The 24,054-nt window shown below is 55.1% G+C and overlaps 1 protein-coding gene and 1 non-coding gene across 7 annotated transcripts in view; both read right to left on the reverse strand.

Annotated features, from left to right (window-relative positions):
* Positions 1-20,550, reverse strand: part of HDAC5 (histone deacetylase 5) — a 34,620-nt gene extending 14,070 nt beyond the window's left edge. For 2 of the 6 annotated variants that reach the window (XM_032457318.1, XM_032457316.1), the window contains exons 1-3: positions 20,396-20,550; positions 14,728-14,938; positions 7,608-7,679 (exon numbers count right to left, since the gene is read on the reverse strand). In XM_032457318.1, the coding sequence (XP_032313209.1) occupies positions 7,608-7,679; positions 14,728-14,749 (94 nt within the window). In that variant the 5' untranslated portion in view covers positions 14,750-14,938; positions 20,396-20,550. Of the gene's footprint in view, positions 1-7,607; positions 7,683-13,934; positions 14,034-14,727; positions 14,939-20,395 lie in introns of those variants that run through there. The other 4 variants (XM_032457317.1, XM_032457315.1, XM_032457319.1 and 1 more) reach the window with 3 other exon arrangements.
* On the reverse strand, positions 13,590-13,753 carry LOC116656912. Its single transcript, XR_004311919.1, has one exon. It is a non-coding gene; the product is annotated as a U1 spliceosomal RNA (small nuclear RNA).
* Positions 20,551-24,054: the final 3,504 nt, after the last annotated feature.

Here is a 24,054-nt window from a genome sequence, read left to right on the forward strand (position 1 = left end):
CAAGAAGAAGCCAGCAGAGGGACCTCCTGCAGAGGGAAGACAGAAGGTCTGCTCTGCTCCAAACTCTACCCCTTCTGGGGACTCTGACCCTCCTCTGTGGAGCAGTGGCCTTAGGAACAAGCAGCAACAGCATCCTGTCCTCTGGCCTTTGGTAGGACTGACCAACACTGTCTCCCTGGAGAAGCCCCAGCCCAGGTAGCTGGGTGGGTAGCCATTGGAGTGGTCCTGCACATACCAGGCTCTAGCTAGAAGGGGGACCACCCTGCTCAGCTCATGGGTATAACTGAGTAGTGACAGCAACACCTTAGTGACACTTCCTTACCATCTAGCTGGGCTTCTGATCTCTCCATGAACCCCACCAGCCCTGTAGGGGCTCCCACAACAGATTGTTCGGGCAGCACAACCATGGATAGCCTGGCTCCTCCGGTGGGGTGAGGGCGATGACAGGTGTTGACAGGGTAACCTCTGGGATGACTGCCAGCAGAGGCTTAGACTAAAAAGAGAGTGTCCAGGCAAAGGGACACGGCCCCCAAGCAGTCAAGGGATTTGAGGACACGAGAAGCAGGTTTTAGCAGCACCTTTGGGAAAACGGTTCAAAATAAAAAACCAATCTAGCTGCCCAAGAGTAAGGCCAAGCTTTCCTCCTGCTCTGAACACAACTCAAGCCATGGCCCAGCTCTCAGCCTTCTCTTGGAAAAGTCACCAACTCCAGAATCCCTGGGACCCAAACACTAGCATCATTGGTACCTTTAGCTCCCCCTGGAAAAACCCTGGAGGGAGGGGTGTATGGACCCCACCCGGCAGACCTAAGCTTAAAACTTGGCTGTAAAAAGACCCTGCTCCTGGGAGCCACCAGCCACAGAAGGCTGGGGGTGTGGGGGGAGTCAGGGTTCGTGGAGTATGACTGAGGGACGCATTAAGCAGTTTGGAAAGTCTACACAGGACGAAAATGAGGCCTCTACAGATAAGCCCTGGATCTGAGAAGCTGCCCCAACAAAAGAGGGGAGAGGGAGAAAGGGGCCTTTGAGAGCATCTGTTTCAGTCCCCACGTAACACAGACGAGGAAACCAAGCTTCTTAGGCTGCTGTGCAAAAATGGCCACCAGCTAGGTAGGAGGGATTCAAACCCAGGTCTTCTGACTCCCAGCTCAGGCGGGCTCCCTCTGAACACTAACCCATGCAGCACTCACTCCAATATGGGGCATCCCAGGTGCTCAGAATGAGCCAGCCCTGGATAACTGGCCCCTCTAGGCAGCAGCCCACCCCATGCCTTCCACCAGGACCCAAGCCCCCAGGGTCTCCCTCACCAGGGTGGGGAGTCAGCAGCTTCCTTAAATGTCTAGTGACCTCATTCTGTCCCTCTGGAGAATGGGAAAAGGCTCTTGCCCCTTTCTTGGCCTTGAAGGATTTTGGAAGGAGGCAGGGAACAGCATTTCACACTCCTCCCCATGACGCGATGACCCCTCCCCACCAAGGACGGTTTCCCATGATCTATTTCTGTGCTCTTACGTGACTAGTGAGGCCAATTTAGGCTCAACAGGTTCTACCACAATTCAGACAGCGTTTCCACATGTGCAAGCTGGGGATGACTCTCACCTAGCAATTTTCACAACGCCTCATGCAACGCAAGCAAACACACACCATGTGATGGCAAAGAGCAAGGGCTCTCGAGCAAGAGAACGCCAGGGTCCAAGTCAGGCTCTGCCACCTCCTAGGGCAAGGCCCCAAGCTGTCCCTGTGCTCTGGGAGGGCATTTCTGAGATGGGAGTAAGAATACCACCTACCTCCCAGAGCTGTTAGGGCTCAGGAGAGATAACACTGCAGTGGAGCTTGGCACAGAGCCTGGGAAAATCTCAGGAGGTACTAGTCCAGGCTGTTATTAATGGCTCCTGACATTCTTTGTGTCCTGGACCCCTTTGGGAGTCAAGTGAAGCCTATGGACTTCTCAGAATGCTTCTAAAGTCCATAAAATAAAATACTTAGAATTACTTAGGGACAAACTCACAGATGGCTTGAATTCTAAGGAAGCCAAGTTCAGACCTCTGCCAAAACAAAGCCCCAGTTCTCTTATTTCAGACTGTCCCAAGGTTGCTCTGTGGTCCTGTCCTAATCAGAGCCCTTCCAGTGGGGCCCACATAACACAAGCTGGAGTGGCCAGGAACCGGATCCCAGCACTGGGGAAGGAGTCTCTGGGAAGGGCCTCCTCCCAATGGCAGCACTTCTAGCCTGTCCCTCCTGTCCCCCCTTGCCTTGCTACCACCAAGAAGGGCCACTCTGTCCTCTGAGGCTCAGTCCTCAGTGGTGGGCTCCATCCATCCCTCAAAAGCAATACTTAGCACAAGTTTTGGTCCCCGCTCTTGGGACCCTAGCTCTCCGCACTCAGAAAGTCTTCCTGTGGCAGGTGACACCCCTTTCCCCAGGACTATTCCACATCCTCCCGGGGCCAGGACTCAGGAGACCCTAAGCTCCTCTTCTCACAAGGCAGAAACAAGGTGAAACTAACTTCAGAGACTCCTAGAAAGGCACTGCAGGAAGGGCCTGCAGATCAGTGACTCAACTCCCCCCACTGACAGAGGGGGAAAGCCAGGCCAGAGATGGAAGAGATTCATCCAGCATCACCTGGAAAGGAGGCATAGGAGCCGGGGCTTAACCCTGGGTCTTCTGGCTCTCTCTTGCCTCCCACTAAAAAACAAGAGAAATCTCGAAGGCTGCTCCTGAATTTAATGAGAGAGGGAGTAAGGAGCCAAACTCTGCATTAAAGATCCAGAGATCTAGACGGGGCACCTGGTTGGCCCTAGAACACCAGAGCCCAGGAGTGCGGGGGGAAATGGGGTCCAAGTGGATGGAACCCCCCAAAATCTTGAGGTAGACTGTCTCTGAAGGACCTCAAGCTTAAGGGATGCACAGCCCTGGTGGAAAGCACAAAGCATCTCACTGATGAAGATGGAGTTAGTCACTGATCTTGGGCTGCTCTCTGGAGGAGAAGTAGACTCACTTCTCCCAGCCCAGCCACTTCCAGGAAACACTTGGGCACCAAGCTAGAGGCAATTAAAAGGCACACTACCATTCAAAGCCTGCAGCTGTTGCTGAGACTGTTCGCTCCATACCTGGGGTGGATGGCAGGGGCCCCAGTGCGGGAGCCCTGCCTCTACTCCTCGAGCACAACCCAGCCCTGAGCATCCAGCAGGGCGCCCTGTCCACCTGGCCACTTGCTGTAATCCCCTACCCCGGCTAGGGTTTAGACACCTGCTCCCCAGTGTCTCAAGACATCCTCCCTCTCCAGACTGCCAGGCTGCTGGGAGCTGGATATGACTTCGACTGAGGCAACAGCCTACCTCCCTCTGTAAGAGGCCCCTCTCCCAAGAGCCCAAAGCCCATTGAGGCCTTCTAGGGAGACTGGTGACACCCACTGGCAGGCTGCTAGGCCCCATGACCCTGTCCACATGACCCCTGTCCACAAAGCCCTTCCTCCAAGCATGGTCTGAGCCTACTCACATCCGAATCATCTGAGATGTGTTAAAAATGCTTGTTCCATAGCACAGGGAACTAAATTCAATATCTTGTATAACTTATGGTGAAAAAGAATATGAAAACGAATGTACATTCATGTATGACTGAAGCATTATGCTGTAAACAAGAAACTGACACAACATTGTAAACTGACTATACTTCAATAAAAAAAAAAATATATATATATATATATATATACACACATCAAAAAAAAAAAGTACTTGTTCAGGGGCTGCCCTAGGAAATCCAAACCTTGGGGTGGGGATTGAGGCAAAGCTTGGGAATCTGCTTTTGAATACATCCCCTTGGTAATTCTGTGGCAACTGTAAGTCTGAGAACTGCTTTCTCACAGTGTCCCCCGGCTGGCTGCACTCATCTCTGCTGCCAACCTGACAGCTGTTACAGCTGTGCATATGGACACAGTTAATCCGATTTCCTGTCTGGCAGCTGTGCAGCAGGGAAGGGACAGCTGAGGGTCTCAAAAACAAGAAGACGGGATGAGATAGGAGGGGATGGGGGCAGGGGAGGTAGTGTGAATGAGACAGGGTGTTCATCTGTATTCCTGAGCCCCCTTCTCCCTCTTTGGCTAAAATCCCTACAAGGAGGGAAAAATAACTGATCAAGTGGGTTATAGAAAACAATCTCCTCTCAGAAACCTCAGGACCCACCCCCTTCCCCACCCAAGGCCAGACTGGTCTCTATAGTCTAGGAGCACAAACTTTGGAAGTATAAAGACAGGTGCGCCACATAAGGTTGTACAGGCTATGTACTGCACAAGGCCACCCAACTGAAGGGGCAAGTTGGGGGCTGAAATCTAGCCTAGGTTCCAAGGGCTAAGCCATGCCATGCACTCTAGCATGAGAATACAGCCATCTGGAAAAAGGGCTGCCTTTTAAAAATTTGCACAGGGAAGCTCTTATGTGGGTGAGCAGAGGCCCTACACAGAGCCCTGACCAGCTGTCACTTACTCTGTGACTTTGGGCAAGTTCCCTAACCTCCCTGATCCTTCTCAATTGTAAAACATGGCTATTAAAACCTTCCTAGAAGAGATAAGGTAAGGAAAGCACCTGATACCCTTGTCATTTAGCACATTACAATATTAATTCCCTTCCCACCCAGTCTTGCTCTTCCTACCTTCCCTGCGCCCCTACACCTAGACACCCACACACCTAACCAAGCTTGGAATGGTGTGAAGAATGGGAGTAAGAATATAAGGGGAAACTCCAATACCAAACCCAAACCTCATGGTGCTTCTCAACATCCACAGCATCCCTTCCTGGCATAATCGGGATTCACACCCTCCCTCACCAGGGAAAGGAGACTCCTCCTCCATGCCTGTTCATAACAGCCTGCATGTTGCCCAAGCAGCAGCTCTGCCCAGTCCAGCCCAGAAGAAAACCCAAGGCCCAACAGAAGGGAGGCAGGGGATCCCCCAGAACTGTGTCCCTGGGACTCCCACACCAGGGTTCAAGCTCCTGGGCTACCCGAGCCGGGACCAAGCCTGGATGAGAGAGTGCCACTGTGGGCTGGGCTGTTGTGGAAGAGCCAGGCAGACACCCCCTCCTTCAAGGAAGATCTGATGGCACTAGCAGAAGCTGTGATCTGTCCCCCTCCTCAAGCAGGAACAGCAGAGAATGCCCCACATCCTTCATGGGCTCGCCTGCCAAGACTCTGGCTCCCCCACTGGGGCAACTTACCATATCTGTCTATCCACCCAGAGGGCCAAGCCCCAGAATAGAGCTCAGGACTCCTGCTGTCCACCCTGGATGCCAGCCCCCTCAAGCAACATTCATTCATCCATGTGCCAGGCACAGTGCTAAGTGCTGGGGAATGGCAGTGCACCAGCCAGCCCAGAGAGAAAAGGACGCCTCTAAAACAGGGCTCCAAAGACCGGCTGCTGCAGTGGGCAAAGACTTCAGGACAAGCACCCATCCTGGGAAGCCCCCTTTCCCCAAACCCTCCAGCTTGGGAGGCCTGACAACACACACTGCCCAAGAAGCGTCCCTGGACACCTGCTTTTTTAGCCACAGGCTTTTGCATCCTGTCTGGAGACTGATCAAGAGATGGGGAGAGGAGGCGGGGTATGGGGCCCGGTGGGGGGGCGGGGAACACCAGGCTGCCTGGGCCCTCATGGCCGTGTTTATCCGGGGTGGATTTTTTTTTAACCCAAAGGTTAAAGCGTTTCTATTTGAAACATCTATTTACATTCCAGAGTCCAAAAAAAAAACAAGGCAGCAGAGCTCCAGGCCTATATCTGTCCCCAGCCGCGTCACAGACACGGCATCAGAGCTGCGCAGGGGGAACATTCTTAGCCCTCTCCCCGAGCTGCTGAGGTGACTCACACCTCCCTCCTGCCAGCATGGACCACGCCACCGCTCAGGCTAGGCAGTGTGTGTGTGTCGGGTGATGGGGGGACAGGGATCTGAAGAGCGGGACTGGCCAAGGGGTGGGGGGCCAGTCTGTGCAAAGCCAGGAAGCCTTACAGAAGGCATGGGGGTAGTGGGGTTCCAGCCTGCGAGGAATCTGGGGCCTAACTTGAAAGAGGATGAGAGAACATGTTGAGGAGGAAACTTCAGGCCAACTGCCAACTGCTTCTGGGAGGCAAGGGACAGTGGGGACAGGGCAGGATGGGTGGACTGATATGGCATCTGCCAAATGCGGTGGAGCTGCCCCCAAGCAGATGCCCTGCACAGTCAGCCCTTTGCTTTCCAAGAGACCACCATGACTCCCAAAGGCTTCAGGGTAAGGGTCAGCAAGCAGGGTCTTCAGTTAGAGCTGTGGGCTCAACTAGACCAGGGCTAGACCAGCCCTCTACCTTTATATCCCTCCCAGGGGGACTGTGCAGAGACTCTGCATGGGGTTACACACCCATCCTAGGGGCCTGCATGGGCACCCTCAGGGCTGGCCCCTATGGGTATGCCCCGAACCTAGGAGACTCCCAGGGCATCCCTGCCTAGGCAGATGGTAGGCCCTGTTTGAAGGGTTTTCCAAATCTTCCCCTAAACCTTCATCCTTTTACACTTCCCAGTCCAGCTGCAACCTTAACCCTGGACGGCTTGGAGTTAAATCACAGGTACCTGCACAAGCACATGGCTCCCACCTTCCAATTCAAGGCCTGGGACCCACACCCATGTACCCAGAGGCAAAGACTCCCCAAACGTACACACACAGACGCCCACATCCAACTGCCCAGCCACTACCAGGAGGGGCCAAGCAGGCATGGGTCCAGCAGGCCCCTCCCTAGAGGAAGCATCTTGTGGTGCCGGCCTGGTGGGGAGGCGGTGCCAGAAAGGCCTGATGCTGCCAACAGGTTCCTGGGAAGGAGGGAGGGAGTGGCCCAGCTCAGGGGGATCCCACCCCCAGCCAAGAGCCAAAAGAATCCCTGCTGAGAAGGTGACAGGAGCTAGCAATCCTCAAGCCGTATGAGCCTGAGTAACATCCTTTCATTCTCATAAGGTGGGAATAAACCAAGGCCTGGGGAAGGAGAGATATGGGGAAGTCAGCAGCCAAGGCCCCCGACACCCTAGCTGCCAGCCTCTGCCCATTCTACCACAGCTGCATCAAGCCTCCTCCCCAAGTGTGATTCCCAGGGCTCTCCTGACTAGCAACTTGCAGAAATCACTGCATTGGACCCTCTGCCCCCAAGAACCCAGCCAGAAAAGCAGGGGAGCCTTTATTCTTATGGACATTCCGGTTATAGCTTCCTTCCTTGCCCAACCTGGGGAGAGGACAGCCTGGTGGCAAGTCACTGACCCACTTCCTCCCCTCTGACCATGGTGCCAACTAGGCCAAGATCCTCTAGTAATCCACAGCCCCCAGCAGCTGATGTCGACCCTGCCGGAGGCCAAAGGGACTCGAAGAAACACCGCAGAGTGCAGCTGGAGGGCATGATGGTGGGGGTGGGCAGGCTTTGGCCCAGAGAGAGCAGGGAAGCCCATCTCAGTGAGCACACCTCCCCTAACCATCCATATTCTCAACAAAGACCTCTAGAAAGATCTAAGCAGGAACCCATCTGGGTGAGACTTGGAGCCAGATGCTCAGCCCCAGAGACAAGGATGCCCAGTGACAGAGGGCAGGCAGGGACACTGAAGCACTTACCTGCCACAGGGATGCCGTGTAGAGGGGTCCGAGGCAGGATTTCCAAGGATGGTTCCCGGCCTGGCATCCCATCTGCTGAGAAACAGGATTCCGTCTCATAGATGGTCTGCAGCATCTCCACAAGCCCCTGAGCCTTGGGCACCAGCAGCATGCCAGGGAGGGGGACCGCCCGAGGCGGGAGTCAGCCAAAGGGAAGGTGGTCGGGTGGGGCTCTCACTGCTCTGCTCGAGGGCTCCCTCAGGCCACTGCTGCTGGGACCCGCACCGTGGGGAGGTGCCTCATCCGGCCTGGGCACTCCTGGCGGCAGGAGGAGCCAGGAGGCACCGGAGCTACAGGCCCAGCTCCCCTCTAGAGGGGCATCTGACCACTGGCCTTTCCCCAGCCCCCAGGAGCGGGGTATGGCTGAGCGCTCAGGAGACAGGAAGGAGAGCTGAGCAGACAGGCGGGCTCTCTGTGTTCCCTCCCAGCCCTGGGTGACAGCTCTGGGCCGGCTCCCTGCTCCTCCTTCCCGAATGAGCCGCCGGCAGCTGGCAGAAGACTGAAATAGCAGTTGGGGGAGGGCCCTGTCTATAAATAGGTGGAGCATGCTCAGGGAGCCGCCGGCCGGCTGCCAGGAGCCCGGGCCTGGCGGAGGCCCCAAGGGGGGTGGGGGGGAGGCGCGTTCCATCCCAGGAGGAAGCGCCAGGCAGGGGGGATGGGAACGGGGAGGGCCTGCACTCAGGGCCAAGGCCACAGAGCCGGGTGGCCAGAGGCTGGGCTGGAATACCCATGCTTCTGGGAGCAGCTCTGGCGCTGGTCCTGGCAGGCGAGGGGCAAGAGCCCCAAAAGCCAGATTCCATCCTCTATCTTCCCTCTCACCAACCAGAGCAAGTAAAGGAACGGAAGGGTCTGGGAGAGAGCAGCAGACAGGAACCACCCCACCTAACCCTGCATCTTCCCTGGAGTCTCTCTAACAGCCCATGGGAGTTGATTTAACTTCTGCCCTCTCTCAGAGCTGGGAGGTGCCTCCCTATCCCCTTAGCAGGGAGCCCCCTGATAAGCAGCTAAATGGCAGCTCCCTTCCACCCATTAGGGGTGCTGCCTCCAGAGGCTGCTGGGCTTCCTTCCAGGGGGCAGGGAGACTCTTCCTGGTCAGGCCTCGCCCTTGGAGCACTCTCAGAGCACAGGTAGCTCTTCGAGTCAAGTGCCAGGTGCAATGCTAAGAGCAGCACATACATTACCCCATCTATTTGGCACAGTAACTTCAGGAAATAGGTGCACACGGGGAAACCGAGGCACAGGGAAATTAAGTCACTCACCCTAGGTCATATAGCTGCTCAATGGTAGGACTGGGATGTCTGAAGTTCAAGTCTGAGCCCTAACCACCACAGCCCACTGCCTCCTGCACAGGAAGCACAGGAAGCTGCCCCAGGGTTTCCATTAACAGGTACAGTGACCCCCAGTACCCAGGTAGGAAGAGACTTGAGGTTGGAGCCCCTCTAAAAAGAGTCAAGAAGCCGCCAGCATCCAGCCCTTCCCCACCAGACCCAGGCCTGGCAGAGCAGCCCCTGCTCCTGGGCCCTGCTCGGACCTAAGGCTTGTGCACGATGAAGACTGTTGACACCCGCCTACCCGGCCCACTACTGGCCCGTCCTTTCTCCTTAGGTTATGCCTCCCACTGATACAGAGTTCCCACTTGGCCCCCTGACCTCACTGGAGCCTTTTAATAGCCTGGTTATTCCTGGGTCTGTGTCCCCCTCCCCCTTCCTGATGTCACAGTTGCTATTTTGGAGACCCCTACTGGCCCCTCCTTGCCCCCAACTCCAGGCACAGAGCCAGGGACACCTGTCCTCTCCCCGGACTGGATGACCTCACCCTCCTGTCGGGAGCCCAGGAGAAGCTGGCCAACCAAGGACACAGTGGCTGTGACTCCCGCCAGCCAGGGACAGCAGAGAGGCCTCCTGCCCTCAGGTAGGGGGAGCACACGGACAGGGGAAGTGGCAGAGGAGGGCTCTCCCAGACCCTAGGCTGGCTGGCAAGATGTGTACTCGGTGAGCTGGGGGACACAGGACCTAAACAAAGATCTGGAGCCTCAGCCTCTCAGCCAGGGCAGACTCCAGAAAACTGGCGATGGAGCAGTGCTTCCTACAGAGGTCTGGAGTTGGTGGACACCTCAGGGTAGGTCCAGGGACTTTGTTCACCACTCTTTGTCCCAACCTCATCCTGGCCAACCAGGCTCTCTCAAGAGCAAGGGAAGGGAAGGCCAAGGTGCCCTCAGTGGGGTGACAGGCAGCAGACTCAAGGGAACCCAGAAACCTGGGGGCAGCAGCCCCTCCCAGACAGGACTCCACCCACCCAAGCTGGGAGCAACCGGAAGGGCTGGCTGGCCCTGTCCTGGCTCTCTCTGCCTGCCCCAGGCACAGGAGAGTCTGGCAGGGAAGCCCTGTTCTGGAAGAAAAGAAATCATCACTTACAATGACTCAAAAGCAGGGCACCCAGAACCCAGAGCAGTCAGAAACCTAAGGAAACAGAACTCCCCGAAGCTAGGAGTATCCAGGAGACTGGGCAACCAGCAGTGGCCAGAGCCAGGGGCTCACAGTAGTTGCCAGCAGTTACGATTTCCAGTAAGAGCACGAAGTGGGAAGTAAAGACATGGCCATGCAATCCTCATTGCCATTCCCAGAATCCTCCAAGGCAGTAAGAGGGGAAGCCTGGGATGAGAACAAGTGTCTTCTTTTTTTTTTTCCTGCTGAGATTCAAGTGATACATCAAAGTCTTCCTAATGTTTAACCACAATCCTTCCCGCTCTATAGCCCCTCTCCTCGTAGTTCATTTCTCTTCTCCAAACCCACCCATCCAGCTCGCCCATGTGTCATCCCACAAAGCTTATAGAGCACCCACCAAGCAAGGGGTACATGAGCTTTTTCGAAGCCAGCACCATCCCCTCCAGAGTCTCAATGACCTCGTTTCCTCCTGCAGAGGCTGGGCTCAGGCCTCGTAACCCGCTAAATCTGGAGGAGGAGAACCAATGTAGTGCTCTAATGAAAGCTCGCTCTTGAAGGCTCCCATTTTCTGGGCCCAAAAGGCTGGGGTGGGACTCTGACCAAAAGGAAGAAAGCAAGGTCTGCTTTGTGCACAGTAAAAAATCAAAAAGCCAACAGCTGGCTGGGGAGCACCCCAGATGGATCGTGGGGTGCCAGCTGCCCTGGGGCCCCGGAGACATCAGGCCCACCTGCCCTCCAGTTCTCTCCTGCACTAACAGTCCAGTCATGCTGGAGCCCATCGGCATCACCCGGAAGCTGCCATGTGCCAGGTCCCATGCTAGGTGCTGGCTGAACCCTCTCATCTGAGACCAAGTCCAGGAAAAACGTGAACACCTACTCTGGCATCTTCCATATCCCCTTAGGGTTGATCCTGCCTCCTCCAACCATTCTATGCTAAGGCTTGAATCCCTTTGGAAGGATGGAGCAGGGAAGAGAAGAGTGGGGCAGATCCCCATCTATGGGGAGCACAGAGGGGCACCAGAGGGCATCGAAGTGGAGAAGGGACACCAGGAGTCCACTTCCTAGACCCCTGCCCTACGCTGGCTATGACCCACTTTCTCCTTCTCAGGGCCAGCTGCCCGCCTCCCCTAGGGGCTCAGAGGCAGAGCCTGAGCCTGAGGCTGGGAGGCAGGACACCGAGGTTCCTGGCTCCACCCCACGCCTATGCCCCAGTTTCTCTGGTCACCCAAAAAGGAGGGGGCAGCTGGGAAAGGGAAAGAGAGAAAGTATGCGGTGAGCTGGGAGGTGCTGGGCAGGCAGGTGTTGTCTTGAAGCTTGTCTCCCTCCCACGCTGGGGCTAAGGAACCTGGCCACCTCCTCCTGGGGCCCTGTCACCGTCTAGACTGGCTCGTGGGACTAGCCGTACTCTTGCCCTCTCCTCTGGGCATTGGCCTGGAGGACAGAGCGGGCCGAGGCCCCTGGGCAGCTCCTCCAGGCTGGCCGGGTGGAGCCCAGGCAGGGGGCACAGTCTGTCCATCCTTCGGTCCTACTGAGGGGAGCAGACATGATCCATTCCGGTAAAATAAAGCCTTGCTCCTCAAGTTCCCTTTTGCCTGAAGAGGAGCCAGACACCAGGGAGTGGCATCCTCGGGGAAGGGGGCAGCCCCAGCAATGGCCTCCGCCTGTACTCTCAGGTCTGCAAAAGAGGCTAATCAGGTCAAATGCTGGCACTCTGCAGGGCCCAGAGGTAAGTGGATCAGCTCCCCCCCCCCCCAGGGAGGACGAGCCAGCCCTAGAAGGAAATCTCTTGAAATCTCTACATGCCTCCCCTCACCCGGAATCCACTCTCCTACTAACTTGTTTGTTATGAGGGCAGGGATGGACCATCTTCTATTTTCCTTCTGTTTCCCCAAGGGCCAAACACAGGGTTGGGCAGGTTGGGGATACTTAGCGAGGACTTGCCAAGTGGGAAAGCTCCCGCACTGAGAGAAACTGCAGAGAACTGCCCCTCACCCAGGCCTGCTGCTCTGTGCCCTAAGGAAAGGGGAGTGAGTGAGTCTTCAGGACTTTGGGAGAAGGTGGGAGGTGCTCAGGGGCTGGAGCGGCCAGGCCCTGGAGACTAACCACTTTCATCATTCCCACCTCTATCCCCAGCCCCGGACCTCCCGCTCTTCCTGGGGCTCCCTGCGAGGTGGCTACGCGGGAAGTAGACACCCACGTGCTCCAGCTACAATTCGTGGTTTCATCTGACTTCCGTGGAGTCCAAAGGCATGTGGTTTCCAGGCTCCTGCCAGGCGCCGGACACCCGCAGCTCTAGCCCAGCTGCCACCCTGGGCTCTGGGAAGAGCAGACGCTGGGTCCCACTGCACAGGGGGGAGAGCCAGTCCTGGAGCCCCAGGAAAACTCAGTGGGAAGGGCCTCAGGGCACTGCCTGCAAGCAGTGATCCGAGCCCTGAGGCCTCGCCACAGCCCTAAAACAAGGTTCCCAATCTCTGGGCCCCTCTTTTTCTCCCTCCTTCCTGAACACAAGAAGACGGCATCTCCCCCTGCTGGGGGGAGCTGGAAAGCCAGCCAGGAGGCGTGGCCAAGTCTATAGCCTCCCCTCCCCCACTCCCCCCCACCCCCCACACTGGAAGCCCTTCCTGCCCAGGCTCAGCGCTGATGGACACGTCCAGCTCCCACCAGTCCTGGCACGAGTGGCTACAAGGGGGACTTGGACCACCAGCATATGGAAAGGCATCTATCCAAGGTTGATTATCTCAGCCTTTCATTGTAAGGGAATAAAATCCCAAAGCTAGAAAATGTCCTTCCCAAGCCACCAACAAACAGATGTCTCTGGGCAGCTCCTGCTCCCTTGGCCACGGGTTAGACCCCAGGCTCGGTGTGACTGGAGCTGGCACCTGGACAGGTCAGCGTAGCAGCTCAGAGGAAAGGAGCGGTGGGCACTCCTGCCGGGCACAACCGACCCTGTGAGGGGCAGTGTCCAGCTGAGATGGCCAAGGGACTCATGACAACCCACCAGGCCTCCTTTCCCTTTGTCAGCCCAGCCTCAGAGGAGGAAGCAAGAAGTCAGGGCTTGGCTGCCCACCCTCCAGTACCAGGGTCACACAGACCTCTCCCAGTCTAATACTCGGCACAGCTCCTGCAGGGGGAATGAAGGCGAGGCAGAAGAGGGAGGACCTGAGGGAGAACCACAAATCCTGCAGGAGGGCAGCCCAACCACAAAGCTGACCTGGTGAGTCTCAGGAGCCAGCCTTCTGCAGCTGGCACTCTACTTTGTCTGTGCCCAGAGTATGTCATGTTGAAAGGGAAAGAAGAGGGGGCACAGCCTTGACCAAAACAAATGTCACAAAGCCAACCAATCCCGCAAGCTTTCTGCTTCCCTGAATTTGCTGGAAGCCCTGGGCCCCTGGTCAGGGACCTCCAGCAGCAGTGATGGGGGATGAGATGGGAGGGGGCCTGGATGCCTCCCTGATGCTGCTTCGGTACCATCCTGCAAATGGGTTTTCTTTTTTTTTCTCAGGGGAGAGCGTGAACACAGTCCCCCACCACCACAAATTATGCAGTTGAGTTCCCCACATTTGGGGAAATTGCAGGGGTCAGCACATCCGGAGTGCAAAGGATAAGGCTCGCCCTGGGAAAACCACCCTCATGACCATGGTATCTCCCCTGCCAGGTAAGTATGCAAATGGGTTTTCATCTCTCAAAAAAAGGAGCTCTATGCTCCACCCCTGCAGAAAAAGATGTAAGGGATAGGATAGGCTGTGGCGGATTAAAGTTGAGGAAGATGGACTCTGACCCTTGAAGTCTGTGCAGAAGGAGACAGCCAAGGAGAGAAGACAGTTATTACTCTGACCACACTGACCTGTGACCCTTCTGTGAAACTCCTTGAGGGTCCAGCTCAGGCCACTTGGACACATCCTCATAGGCACACGCCCAGATCCACCCGTACACAAAGCTGCCTGGAGTCCCACCCATAGACTATTTCTGGCAGCACTAGGCAGGCTCCTAGGAGCAGAGGGGGAATAGGAAATCTCAGGATCGGAGACCCCTAATTAGGAATCTACCATGTCCAGGGTATATCCACCTGGACTCAAAGGAGAGAGCCAAGTCTCTTCTGCCACCACATCATGGCACCCCCATCCCAATACCACACATCCCAACAAGCCCAAAAGCCCTGCAAACCTCCAGTAAGAAAAAAGTACGGAACACAGAGGAACACTCCACCATGAAGAGCATGTCACCACAGAAAGGAAGCTGGGCTTTCCGCTATTGTAGGGGACTTCGTCCAACATCATCCCCAGACCGCCCAGAGAGGCTCAGGAACACACCTCCCTCTCAGCCCTGCCTGCGTCGGCAAACAGGGAAGGGTGGTGTGGAACTGAAGTCCCTTGCATTGAGACGGCAGGCATGAGGACACAGTTGGACCCATGCCCTCCCAGGGCCAGACTGGACAGTCCCATCGACCCTTCAGTTCCCAGGTCTACCCCGTGGTCAACCACTTCAGGTTTGCCTCTGTCCTTTTCTCACGATGCTTCTCCACTCCTGACCCCCTCGTCCCTTACAGCTCAGGTCAGCTGGCCAGGGCTGGAAACCCATATACAGTCCATTACATACAAAGCCACCCCACGTGCCTTCTCCAGCCTCCCAGCTCTTACCCGACTCGGTGGGAGAGTTCATGCCGGCTCTGGGCCCGCAGGAAGCTGGCGTTGGGGGCTGGGACGGGAGGGGGTGGAGCTGCGTTGATGTCAAGAGAGACAGACGATAACAGACAGACGGACGGGACAGGAGCCCGGGGCCGTGGTGCCTCTAATGCCCATCCGAGGCCATCCTTCGGGGCGAGGCAGTCAGGCACTCAGAACGGCATCCCTGGGGAGAAATGGAGCAGGGTTAGAGGTCCCCGACTCAGGAATCTGAGCGTCGAAGGAGACCTGGGGCTTGTCAGTTTACACCCAGGGAATGGGGGAGGGACACCTGCCCAGGGGCACAGAGAGAATGGGCAGACCCTGGTTTCTTCTCTTTCTAATTGGTGAGACTGCCAGCGCTCAAGGGGAGGGAAATGGCTACAAGAGTCACACCCAAAGAAACTCCTCTTCAGGTGACAACGTCCACTGCCGCATAGGGAGACCTCATAGACTCCCAGGTGTGCCTGACATGGGACGGGTGTGCACCAAAGGAGAAAGTGCAGGGAGGCTTTTGAACTCTGGCCTGGGCCATGGGGAGAGGCAGGGCTGATCTGGAGTCCCTTGCAGAAGTTAAGGGAGAAATTGGTATCCCAGCCCCAGCAGCCTGAGCTAGGACTCTCACCTCCCTACTCCCTGATCCGTCCAACTCTGGAAATGTGATGTGCTTCTGTCTTGGCCTCCCCCAGTCAACAACAGGTCAGGGAAAGAGGGTAACAACCACTCTTCCTCTACCCATTAGCCATGCTGTTTCCAAGAATTTCAAAAGACAGAGACATTCATTTCACATCCGGTGCCCTCTGGATGGGGGGTCCAAGGCCCAAGCCCAGGGCCTTGTGTGTGTTGTATAGGTTGTGCCCTGTGCAACAAGGTCTGAATTCCAGCCCATGCTCTGCCTGCCAAGCTACACAGGCTGAATCCACCCAGAATAATGGATGCCATTTTCCAGTTTGCACAAAGGCACCAAAAGGCCTGCTGAGGCCAATGCAGTAACAGAGGATGTCCCTGTATTACAGGGCCATGAGCTTGCCAACCTGCCCCTACTCCTTCAGCTCCCCAGCCCCCTCCAGCCCCACATCTAGTCCTCAAGCCTCAGACACTACGCACGCACCCACCTGGGCCCATCCCTAAACAGTCCATGATCCACCCTAGACATGATCTCATGCATTTTCTTCCAAATGAAGGCAGGCACTTCAACACCCAGTGAAATTGAGGTAGAAGGAAGCCATCAGATGAGGCCTAGAGGAACTTGATGTTTAAGCCCTAACTCTGCTCCCCAGGCTGGGAACAGGCCATCAGCTCTGCGCCTTGGACAGCCCACCTACTGGCAGGATTAATTCTCAATAAGCTTTACCTTCTCATCAAGGATTCTCAAGCATGGGGTCCACTTGGAGCTGAGGAGCCCAGGAGACAGTCGTGGCAGGGACACAAGAATGAACACAGACACGTGCAAACAAGTACACTGGGTACACACTAGGAAGATGTCAAGTCTACCTAGACCTGCTGCCCCCTGCGCTCACCCACACAGTTTGGACTCTAGCTGGAGAGAGGTGCACTCAGATGAGGAGGTGGGAGGAGGCAGAGTGAAGGGGCCTGGCTGCTCCCAGCAGGGACTGGTGTGGGGCAAGGACAAAAGAGGTTGTGCAGGGCTGGGGCCAAGCTCAGGAATGTGGCAGGTGGGGCTGTTGGTGCCCTGGCAGGGCCCACGTGGGCAGGCAGCTCAGCCCATGCCCACCCCAGGGCTGGCGCCCAGTTCTGCTCACACCCTTTCCCGTGGGCTGGGGAACACAAGTTCAGAAATTCCCACGATTCCCAGCAGCCTGAGTGACCCAGCCCATCTCCTTAGTGAAAGGCAGCTCCACAGCAGGGCGCTCAGAAGGGGCAGAGCCTCCGTGGTACAAAAACTGTTAAGATCAGCCCAGAGCCCCCAGAATCTTCACCCCCTAGGGAGAAGAGAAAGGGAGGAGCTCCTAGAACTCCCAATGGGCTCAGAACTCCCTGCGGCTCCACTCCTGCTCACCCTGCAGGATGTGGCCAGACCCCCGGGCCTCCTGTGGAGAGCATCTACCAACACCCTCATCAAGCCTCCTGAGCGAACAGGAACCTCCCTGGGAAACAAAGCAGCATTCGTGGCCTGATCAGGACAGGTGTAGATTCTTGTCTGGTGTAGGACATGAAGTGGGAAAGGGGCAGCTAGATAGTTAAAATCTTAGCTGTTTGGTCCCCCTCTCTGCCAGAGAAACTTCCTGCTGACCATTGTTACATGAGTGTCTTGGTGGGCAGTCAGGGACCAAGAGCTGTGCAGCTCCTGGCACCTGGATGCCAAACCAGTGAGCAGCTTGGCTTCCGTGACATCACAAGTAGGCAGACCGCAGGGCCCTGTCCCCACTTGCTGTGAACTCCTTCTTCCAGCCAGACCTCTGCCCCAGTCCAGGATCCAAACCCATCTCCCACATCCAGCCGGGACAGGAGGACAAGGAATGATGGAAACCAGTTGCATCTCACCCTACAAGCTCATGGCCAAGCCAGGGTAGATGGGCAAACACCCCAGGGGGGGCACCCCCACCTCAATCACCAGCAATAAAACCTCTGGCAGAGGATGGGAGGAGAAGGGCAGACAAGGGAGGGAGGGAGGCATGGAGGATGTAATGCCCCAAAGGCCACAAGTTCACGATGCTGCCCTGCAGGTAGCTTGTACCTCAGACAACACCCTTGGAATTCTGAGGGCCTCTCAGGAACCTAGAATCCAGTACCCTCAGGCAACCCCCTGCCAGGAATACACTAGCTCTGTCTGGCCCTGGTAGAGGCAGGCCGAAGTCCTGAGCACCAAGGCCAGGGTCCCCTCCCCAGGTCAAGGCAGCCAGGTAAGCTGTCTGAACCAAATTCTGTGAGCCTGAGATTGCTCACAATCTGAGATGTGTCCCCAAAACTTCATCAGAAAGCTACAAGTACAGACAGCCCATCCCAAGGCACATAGGAACTCTCATCTTGACCCCTTCTGACCCTGGCTACGGCTGATCACTTTCCCCAGCCTCCAAAAGCTTCCAGCGCCTTGTGCCTTCCCCCAAGAAGGCACCTTCCACCAGAAGCCTGGAATGATCAGACCCAGAACAGGTGGCTGACTTGGATGTCCAGGCCCCAAATTAAGGGAGGGAGGAGGGCAACAGGGGAGGAAAAAAGGCACCAGGCTGACAAATTCATTTTTGCAATCGGCCCATTTCTGTTTGTCTGCTCAGACGCAGCTCCAGGCATCTGTACAAGCCAGATGGAGGAGGCTGCTATTTCTAGAAAAAAAAAAGGGGGGGGGGTGAGAGGGGAGGGAGGGACGGGCGCAGGCAGAGGGCAGAAGACTGGGTCTGTTTGCCCTAAAACCTCAGGCAGAATGATACCCCCTCCCAGCACTACCAGACAGGGTCCCCATTCAAGAAAGGGCTGGGGTAGGGGGTGGGGGCTGGGGTGAGGTGGGGTAGGGAAGAAGAAAGGCAGAGAAAGTTTAATTAGCCGAAGTCGGCTACAATAGGCCCCCTCAAGGGCTGCATCAGGTTTTCATTCATGAGCAAGCGACAGTGCTCCAAAAATGCCAAGAACCGCCCCCCCCCCGCAGTCTCTCCCCCACCCCCTACCAACAGGAGTGCGTCCTCTAGCAGGCTGGCTGAGCCTGATGCCGTGTTCCAGACATCCCTCCTCAAAGGGATGTGAGTAGGAAGAATTAATTATTAAAGAGCAGCTGGTACTTCAGCACCAACTGCACTCCCCCCAGCTCCTATAGCTGATGCCCCCTCCCCCCTTCAGAAACACAAACTACCCGCCCCGCCCCCCCCATCCCCAGGCCCCATTTCTAAGCACACAGCTAAGATGCCACCCCTAGGGAAGGGAAAGCAAACCTTTGTCTCTGCAGCTACTTGGAGTGGGTGGGGCATGTGATACTGCTGCCCCCCCCCCTCTTCAAATTACTCAATCCAGCCACAGAGGAAGATATACTGGGGAGGAAGGGGAGGCAGGCACAGAGCTAACGTGTCCTCTATCCTTGCCCCCAAGTAAATTGCACCTGGTATCTCTCATCCTGGCCTCTGGTATGCATACACTCCCAGGACAGAGTGGAGATGCTGGGGGCCCACCCCTCTAACTCAGAGACCCTTGCCTGCCTTGTCTGGACATAGCCCAGATCCAAGTCCAAGGGGAGACAGAGCAAAGAGAGGATTCAAGAGAAGGGGCAGGAGACAAACCAAGAGATCCCCAAGATTTGTGTTTAGGAGAGAGAGGGTGGAGGGAAGACTGAAATGAAAAAGCAGGCAGCCCCCAACATGGCTCACCCACCATCCCCAGCCCAACCCAGCATCTCAACAGCCAGCTCAGGGGTCCCGGTGCCTGGAACTGGGATTGAGACCCTCCCTCCCTGCCTACATTCTCTGAACCTGAGGAGGCTCAGGGCAACACCCAGCCCCAGGCTCTAGTCCTACAAAGCAGTCCGGTCAGGGGTCCTTCTGGCCAAGACTCCTGGATCTCCTATTCCCTGCCTCCTTTTGTTCCCATGATCTGGCTCCATCCTCCCCTCCCAGCTGGACCCTGAACCCAGTCACCACCGTCATCACCCTCATGGCCAAAGCTAATTCCAGGCCCCAGAAGCACAGTGGTCACTGTCAGAGTGGTAGGTCTCTTGAGCATCCCCAAAAGCAACTGAAGCTGGTACTCTTCCTCTTTAGGGACACACTTCATCTCAGAAGGCTACTGGGGGGGATGGGGAGGGGAATCAGGTGGTCACCTTCTCCCCCAAATGGGGCACTCCCACCTTTGCCTCTTCTCCCCCACCACCCCACCAGACTCCCAGGTTAATTACTTATCACCCAGCCAGTTCTCATCTTCCCCAGGGCCCCAGAGAAGGGTGGGGTAGGGAAGCAGTCTCCCCAAAGTTAAAAGGCACACTGTCCCTCCCTCCATTAGATACAAACCCAGGATGAAAAATGGGGGGCACCCACCCCAGAGAAGAAGGGGGGAGCTTTCATCTCCTGGCTCTCTGTGGCCCCAGGGTGTCAGACAGGAGAAGAGTGGGAACAAACGCAGTAACGCCTCAAGGGGGAGGGGGTGAGAATGCTGGGAGAGAGGAGTAAGGTGGGCCCGCAGGCCCCCCTCCTCAGGCACGGAAGCCAAGGACACGAAATCAAGGATGCGTTCTGAGGTATGGGTAGAAGCGCTGTGGGTGGGCAGCGCCCCTCACCTCAGAGTACCGAGAAAGGGTGTCCAGCGAAGAGGGGTCTGCACAGAATCCCGGTGCAGGGCTCAAACCGCTCTGCAACGCACCATACGCCGCCAGGGAAAGGACAAATCAGACAGCCCCGGCCGGTCTCCCGGCCATTTGGGGGTGTGGGTCGCGGGAAGATGGGCCCCTCCCTTACCTGCAGGGAAGTCGCCCCTGCTTGGGAGGAGCGGGGAGGGGAGCGCGCAGTAACCCCGAGGTCCGGCTCCCGGGCTGGCGATGCTCCCGAGGGGAGCTGGCTGGCACCCGGGCGCCGGGAGGAAGAAAGAGGGGCGCGGAGCGCGGCGCGCGCGCGGGGAGCCCGCGGGCAGCGACGGCAGGAGGAGGGGGCGCCGCGTCGCGTCCCGGGGACCAGGGGAGATGGGATCGGGGGTGGTGCGGCGCGCTCACCCCCTGCGGCTCGAGCTCCGGCTTCGCGGGCGGCGGCGGCAGCAGCGGCGGCGGCAGCAGCGGCAGCGCCTCCTCGACGGCTCCTCCATCTTTGCGGCGGCTCCTCCGGCTCCGCTCGCCGCCGCCACCAACAACAACATTCGGAGACGTCACTCCTGTCACGTGACCCGACCCGGAGCTAAAAATAGACCCAGGCCCCCCCCCGATTCGGCTTCAGCCACCACCAACCCCTCCCCTCCTTCTTGGCCCTCCCCGCCGGGCGGGGCCAACAGCTCCACAGTGACAGCTTCTTAAAGGGCCGGTACCCAGGAAAGGGTTGGGCTGGGAGGGGGAAGAAGGCAAGGATCGGAGCCTTGCGAGTGGAGGTGGAAGGAGCGCTGCAGGGGCATGGATCTGCTGCTGGTGGCTTGGCCTTTGGGACACACGATTTTCCACCCTGCGCTTCCTCGACTTCCTTTTCAAACCATAGATGGTGCAATCGTTGCCTGCCTAAGCTTCTCCCTAACACACCCTCCAGCGGTGGGGGAGGGGACCTGGGGATGGATTCCTAGGGACTGGGAGGACCGTAGAGGCCCTGGCTAAGGGGCCAGACTGGGGCTCGGACAGGTCTCGAACCCGCCAGCTCCGACCGCACAAACTAAATCTGTGCCAAGGGGGAGGGAAAAACAAAAACAAAAACTGAGAAAGGCCAGGGTACGGTTGTAATACTCCAAGGCCTTAAAAAGGAAGACTTCCGGTCCCTGGCTTCGGTGCCATCCCCTTCTACAACTCCCCTTAGGAGATAATATGAGTATGTGTGATAGAACCTAGACGGCTTGTCAGTGACCCAGTAATTCCACTAATGAAAATGTATTCTAAGGGAATAAACATTGTTGTGTTCAAAAATGAGTTTAACCAGAAACTAACACAACATTGTAAATCAACTCAACTTCAATTTAAAAAAAGAAAAAGAAAAAAAATGAATAGAAGCAAAGTAGAAAAATGAATGAAAGGAAGGAAAGAAAAAACGAATAGAAAGGAAAAATGAATAGAATGAATAGAAGGAAAATAGAAGAAAAGAGATTGCTTATAATGATGTGAAGAATTGGAAACAACCTAAATATTCATCAGTAGGGGATTGGCAAATAAACTAGGGCACATCCATTCAGTGGAATACTATCTAGACATTAAAAATGATTATAAGTCTATGTTGACCTGAAAAGATACTCATGATATATTGTTTTCTTGAAAATCAGGAGACAAGTACCACAGAATTGTTCCATTATTGTAAATGACAAAAAACTAGATTCATATGTCTGAATATGTATGTATATTAAAAAGCCTATTATGGGGAGAGTATATAGCTCAAGTGGTAGAGTGCATGCCTAGCATGCCTAGAGGTCCTGGGTTCAATCCCCAATACCTGCATGAAAAATAAATAAATAAAAATAGATAAACCTAATTATGTCCTCTTGCGGAAAAAAAAAAAAGCCCATTAAAATATATACCAAAATATTTACCTTCGCTTTCTTCTTTTTCTTTTTTTCTGTGTATCTGAAATTTTGCAACTATCATATGTTACTTATCTCCTTAGAAAAAGTGGATATATAAACGTTTCTATAATAAATCATAAAGGTTTTCCTACAAAGTAGCTCATAAATCAGTCTTCTCCCACCCATCTCCATCCCCACCCTTTGCAGCCAAACCACCCCTCACCTGAAATACTGCAGCTGCCTCCCCAACTAGCCCACTTCATATATTCCAGCCTTCTCCCAAAGCAAGAATAAGTTTCAGAATATAAATCTAATCAAGGGAGGGCTTAAAACCATTCCAATCTGTATCTGGCCCAGAAAAGTGGTTTTCAAACTTCAGGGTACTTACAAATTCCCTAAGGAATGTATTCAAAATGTGGATTCCTGGACCCCACTGACAGAGCCTGTTTTTCAGTGGGGCTAGGCCCAGAAATCTTCATTTTTAGTAATTATCCCAGGGGATTGTGCTGCAGCTGGTCCTTTCCTCATACTTAGAAGAAAAAAAAAGCCTAGAAGCTTCTACATAATCTGGTCCCACCTCACCTCTCTCTCCTTAGCTCTCCAGCCATTGTGACTGTCTCTCTTGTCTTTGAACAGTGTGTCCCTTGTTCCCCAGGGCCTTTGCATAGGCTGGGTTTTTCTTTTTTCTTTTTTCTGGAATACTCCCTTCCCCTCTTCTCTTTGCTGGGCTCTTACTCATCCATCCAAAGAGCTCAATTAAATATCACTTCCTGTGAGAAGCCCTCCTTGATCCTTCAATGAAACTATATCCCCTTATTACATATGCTTTAATTGGCCCTGATAACCACTTGCCAATATGCATCTATATATGGCATTATTGGGCTAGTGTCCATCTCTTCCCCAGTGAGTGTTAAATATTTAAGCCAAGATGAATGCTTTTTGGCAGTGGATTCTGAGCAGAAAGGCCACCCCCAAAAAGTCATCCCATGTCACTCCAGGACCATAGTCGTCTTACCTTTATCCTATAATCGTGGTGCCACCCATTTGCTGCTATTCTTGTACAACCTTATGACGGCTCTTGGGTGGTTGGGTTGGGCTGGCATTTTTCTTTTTCAGTGCTTATGTTTTGCCTCCCCAAGCAGAGTATGAGCCACTGGAGAAAAGCAATAAGATCATATTTCTTTTTGCCTTTCCAGCACCTAGCACATCACCTTGCACATAGCAGATACTCAGTAAAGGCTTGGGTACACTGAAGACTCTGGAATTGCTTCTCTCAAGAACTCAGAACATGGGGCAGAATCTCCCCATCCGGCTTGAGAGATGTCAATATGCCAGTGGCCAGGCACTTCCCATTCCACCAATGAAGGAACTGAGGCTCAGAGAAGCTAAATAACTTGCCCAGAGTCACAGAGCTCATGCAAATGAGGACTGAAATTCAAACCCAGGTCTCTCTGTCTGTCCCCCAAACAATAGGAACAGGGCACTGGGGAGCTAGGCTCCCAAGCTCAGCACTCTAGCCTTCTTCTTCTCAGAGTTTTCTGAGATCATCACCTCAGTACCCACATGGCCAGATGCACCAGAAGTTAGGAGAATTCACCATACGGGGTCCTGATGAGCCCTCAGATTTTCTCTTTCCAGGTAAGTGGAGATTGAACTATTCCACATTCATTCTACATATGTTTCTTGGGTCCATGCTGGGAGCATGGAGATGAAACTGCCTTTAAGGACCTTAGAACCCCTCACAGAGAATAAATCTGTCTTTTGTTATGAGTCCCTAAGGGAAGCCCTTGCCAGGACCACTCACCATGGAAACAAGGGTCATGGGGTTGTCTCCTTAGTTACTGCCTCAGTTCCCCAATGTAGAATGAGCCTGCAGGTGGGATCTAGTAGCTGACAGGAGATCTTCTGACCCTGGGACCCAGGGGTTAATTTGACCTCTTGATAAAAGGAAATTGATCTTGGAGGGGAGCCAGGCATTAACCTATAGCATGACAGGTTGGCAGCACCATTGGACTTTGAGAAGGAGGCATCAGGGCTGGGGAGAGGAATGAGGAGTGGTGAATTCTTGGAGCAGGACAGAGAGCAACCTTACTCTCTGTTCCCAGCATCAGTGGATGCGGTGGAACTAACAGACAGCACCCATCTCCTACACACACACCCCTGCCACTCACCTAGCATCTATGCCCT

Source organism: Camelus ferus, chromosome 16, assembly GCF_009834535.1.
Source record: "Camelus ferus isolate YT-003-E chromosome 16, BCGSAC_Cfer_1.0, whole genome shotgun sequence".
NCBI classification, from domain to species: domain Eukaryota; kingdom Metazoa; phylum Chordata; class Mammalia; order Artiodactyla; family Camelidae; genus Camelus; species Camelus ferus.